Source organism: Branchiostoma floridae, chromosome 6 (genome assembly GCF_000003815.2).
Source record: "Branchiostoma floridae strain S238N-H82 chromosome 6, Bfl_VNyyK, whole genome shotgun sequence".
Classification (NCBI taxonomy): domain Eukaryota; kingdom Metazoa; phylum Chordata; class Leptocardii; order Amphioxiformes; family Branchiostomatidae; genus Branchiostoma; species Branchiostoma floridae.
This window is the reverse complement of record NC_049984.1, coordinates 21,470,788-21,475,154: the sequence shown is the minus strand read 5'-3', so window position 1 is coordinate 21,475,154 and position 4,367 is coordinate 21,470,788. Positions and strand designations below refer to the sequence as shown.

At 49.9% G+C, this 4,367-nt stretch overlaps 1 protein-coding gene across 1 annotated transcript; it reads right to left on the bottom strand.

Annotated features, from left to right (window-relative positions):
* Nucleotides 1-1,906: 1,906 nt before the first annotated feature.
* Nucleotides 1,907-2,595, bottom strand: LOC118418194. The gene is made up of 2 exons (XM_035824034.1): nucleotides 2,525-2,595; nucleotides 1,907-2,324 (listed from the first exon to the last, which is right to left on the bottom strand). The coding sequence occupies exons 1-2, from the start codon at nucleotides 2,593-2,595 to the stop codon at nucleotides 1,907-1,909; spliced, it is 489 nt and encodes a 162-aa protein (XP_035679927.1).
* Nucleotides 2,596-4,367: the final 1,772 nt, after the last annotated feature.

The window sequence follows — 4,367 nt, the reverse complement described above, 5'->3', positions numbered from 1 at the left end:
TTGTGCACTAAGGTGCTTCTCTTGCAGTCGGACGTAATTGTGCCACCGAGGTAACAGAACCTGTCCACAACTTCAACAGGATGGGAGTTGATGACAAGTCCTGCTGGGGGGGTCTTGAAGTCACTGAGGCTTTGGGCCTTGATCTTGTCCCAGCTGACCATCAGGCCAAGAGGCTGAGTTTCCGCATCCATGGCCTGCAGAGCAAGTTGGAGAACCTCCATGGCTTCGGCCAAGATTGCCACATCATCTGCATAGTCCAGATCTGTGATGGTGACATTGCCGAAGCTGGCTCCGCACGCGCACTGGGCCACTGTTCTCCCCATGACGTGGTCGATAGCTGTGTTGAACACTGACGGGGCCAGGACACAGCCCTGCCGGACTCCACTGTTGATGTTGAAGTTGTCCGATAGCAGCCCATTGACTCTCACACAGGAAGAGGTGGCAGAGTACAGGAGGGAGAGAAGGATTGATCAGCTTGCTCGGGACACCAAGGATTCTGAGGATCTTCCAGAGAGCCGGTCTGTCCACAGAATCGAATGCCTGTTTCAGGTCTACATAGGCTGCATAGAGTGGTTTCCTGAACTCCCTTCTCTTCTCAGCCAGCAGACGGAGGGTCAGAATTCTGTCCACGGTGGAACGCCCTGGCGTGAAGCCGCTCTGTTTCTTTCTCTGCTTGCGTAGGAGGAGAGGACGGAGTCTTGCAAGTATGACGTTAGCAAACACCTTTCCTGGGACACTCAGAAGAGTGATGCCTCTATAGTTGCTGCACACATCTTTCGGGCCCTTCTTCCAGAAAGGGAGGATGACACCTTGGAGCCAGTCGGCTGGGACGGTCTCCTCCCTCCAGATAGTAGCAAACAGGTGATGAAGCTGATCTGCAACTGTGGGTCCACCATGCAGTAGCAACTCTGGGGTGATGCCGTCGGCCCTTGCAGCCCGGCCAGGCTTTAGCTTCCTAATGGCCTTGACAACTTCCTCTAGAGACGGGGGAGTTGTTGGGACAGAGTCGTCCTCCATGGCCGAGGCAGCTAGTGCTTCCAGCTGGGGAGAGGGGGGAGGTGCTGGGCGGTTCAGCAGACTCTGGAAGTGTTCCCTCCATCGTGCCAGCTGTTCTGCCGGGGTGTCTGGGATGGTACCGTCCAGGGCTTTTACACAGGAAGTAGGTGGTGTGGTTTTCCCGGAGAGGGTTCTTAGGGTCCTGTAGAGGGAGCCTTGGTCGCCTCTACGGGCAGCCGCCTCAGCTTCCACCGCATCAACCCAGTTCTGTTTATCCCTGCGGAGCAGGTGGTTGCGTCTGGCATTGAGTCTTCTAGATTCCATGTGGTTACGTTCCAGTCTAGCTTTCCTCCTTGCCTCCACAACGCTGAGGGTTTCATCTGACAGGAAGGCCTTCTTCTTCTTCTTTTTCCTGGGACCAAGCACCTTGGCTGCAGCGGAGGTGATGTTTTCCTTAAGGTTCTCCCAGAGCTTCTCTGGGCTGTCCTCATCTGTGTCCGTAGATGTGTCAGTGTCTAGGACAGCGAAGCGGTTATGAAGTTCCAGTTGAAAATTGGCTGCAACTTCTGGCGACCTCAGTTTGGACACATCCACCCTGCGCTGGACTTTGGCTGCGGGATCCCTTTTTAGTCGGAGGCAGACTGTCATGGCAAGCAGCCTGTGGTCGGAATTCCCCAGCTCCGCACTGCGGTAGACACGGCAGTCGGTTGAGGTGTGCCAGCGACGGCTGGTAAGGATGTGGTCCAATTCTTTTCTGGTGCGGCCGTCGTTGCTGATCCAGGTCATGCTGTGAATTAGCTTGTGCTGGTAGAAGGAGCGCTCCGATCGTAAGCGGAAGTTGGAGCAGAATTCTAGGAGCCTTAGGCCATTGTTATTGCAAGTACCGGTTCCATGAGGGCCCAGGGCATTCTCAAACCCAGATCTGTCTGACCCGTCTGAGGTCGCCAAGGATCCAAACTATGTCATGCCTGGAGATGTCAGCCGTGAGTGATGACAGCTGGGTGAAAAACTCGTCTTTTTCCTCATCTGCTGCCATGTTGGTCGGTGCATAGGCTACAATGATGGTGATTCTACCGTGGCTGTGGCGTAGACGGGCGAGAAGCAGTCTATTGTTCACTGGTTTCCAGTAGACTAATGCTCGAGAGGCATCTGGCGCTAGGGCGAGAGCAACTCCTTGGCGGTGCTGGCCGTCGTCCCTGCCAGACCAGTGGTAGCTGTAGTCATTTGATACGTGGGTGCCGGAACCAGGCCAGCGCACTTCCGTGAGGCCTGCTACTGAGACGCTCAGTCGAGACAGCTCATTGGCGACAAGCTCAGCTGAGCCTTCCCTGTTCATGGACAATACATTCCAAGTTGCGACTCTTAATGAAGCAGTTCTGCTAGGCTTATCTCGTAAGTCCATCCGGTCCGAGGTCGAGGTTCCAGTAAGATCCGTCCTATTTGAGTTCTGTATGCGAGGATTCGTAGCAGGCTTGTTTTATGTGGTGGGTTGCTAGCCCGACGCACAACCTCGGCTGAATTTGTATACCGCCCATCGAGGACTGAGGCGGTGCAGGTGCTATTGGCCAGCTGCAGCTCCCCTGGGAACCGTCCCACCATGGTTGAACCTGCCAGGGGTGAGGGAGCACCACAGGTGAACCATTAAATCTATCTTCGGGGCAAAAGGGCTAATCCACCATTGATTGATGAAACAAAATTGTTTTTCTCAAAGTTGTCAGTGAGAAGAACTGACAACAACGATGTCTTGCAGCGAAAAATTCAGAGGGAGCAGGGCACATTCTACGGTAAAGAAAGCATGCTGTTGCAGTTTAGTGTATGAAAAGATCCTACTATGATAAAGAAGAAATTAACAGCACTAAATCTTAACCCGATACTTTGACCATGTGCACCATGTTGAATGGTTGATCAACAAGCAGAACAATGCACTGCCGAAATGGACACGGCTTCATGTGGACGTCATCGCCTCACATCGGCAAACCTTTCCTTGTGAACTTGTATGAAGTTACGTTGTCAGTGTTGATTGGAAATAGCTCTCGGGGATACATTCGCACTAAGGGTGATGTAATGGACGACATCAGAGAGGGAGTTAAAACAGCAACTCCGAAGGCAGTATACAAGAAACTTGTACTGGAAAACTATATAAGTGACGCACCAAGGAACAGCCAACAGGCTCAGAATGTGAAATACCTTAAGAGAAAAATCAGCAGAGGACTGGTCCTCGTGGGAACTTTGCGGATCACCTGTGGCATCTCGTTAACGCCATAAATAATCACCCATTTGTGCAAAGTGTCATCTATGCCAAGCACCATGAGCTTGTCACCATATTGTACACCAAAAGTCAGATGGATGAAACCAAGAGGTTCTGCTGTTCAGGATCTCTGGCACACACAACCGTTATATGTGTAGACAAAACTTTTAATTTGTCAGACGTCCATGTGACAGCAACATTAAGTGTGATTAGTAGAAAACATACGAGTACGCATCAGGGTCAATCGACAATGCCATTACCGGAGCCGAAAATAGTGGCAGGGCCCAGAAACAGGCCACCCGTCGAGACACCACCTCCCTACTGGCAGGCCGGTACCACCTTGTTTCCAGTCAGGCGAACGTATATAATAGACACGCAACGTGACGTATATTATCCATGCCAAGGATTCTCAAGCAGTCTGCTCTTTCCAGTCATGTGGAAAGCAACTGGGATCCTGGAGGGCCTTGGATTCCACGTCAGGACTTTTGTGTGTGACGGAGCATCAACCAATCGAAGGTTTGTTACCTTTTCAGTGTATGTGGTCAGAGAGGATGAGCTATTATTAAACATACATGAACAAGAGGATCTGTTAATGAAAAGCATACCATCCTTCTTATATTTTTATCTAATGATAATTTCATACAAATACTGCTTGATACTGTATTTCCTTTCATTATCATGTATCTAAGTAATAGTTAAAGTGCAATGATGATAAACAAATGTATGATTGCCTTTTTTCATTCTAGGTTTTACAAGATCCACGGTAATCATGTAGCAACACGCCAGTTGTGTATTGGGCACGGGACAGGTACCGGTTGAAGGGGGGAGGGGGTGTAGTTCATATGATGTTTTGCTGTTGTTTTGTATGTAGCCCTCTTAGTACTATTGTCTGTATAGCTATTTGTTGTTATTGGTTGCCATACATTGTACCCTGTGCGATTGTTAAGCAATAAATTCATTCATTCATTCATTTACTATGTGATGTCCCTCATCTCATAAAGACAACTCGTAACAACTGGGAAAATTCTGGAGGGAACAAGAGGATACGGAATCTGCAAGTAAGTGTTTCCTTGGCCTTGTACATGTGCTACAATGTGGAATTTTACTGTGATGATTTAATGTC

Excerpts from the sequence above, each read along its gene's own strand:
- LOC118418194 (XM_035824034.1), bottom strand. The coding sequence starts at position 2,595 with ATGGTGGGACGGTTCCCAGGGGAGCTGCAGCTGGCCAATAGCACCTGC. Across the intron at positions 2,325-2,524 it reads GCCTCAGTCCTCGATGGGCG|GGAAGGCTCAGCTGAGCTTG; the intron begins GTATACAAATTC and ends GTCCATGAACAG.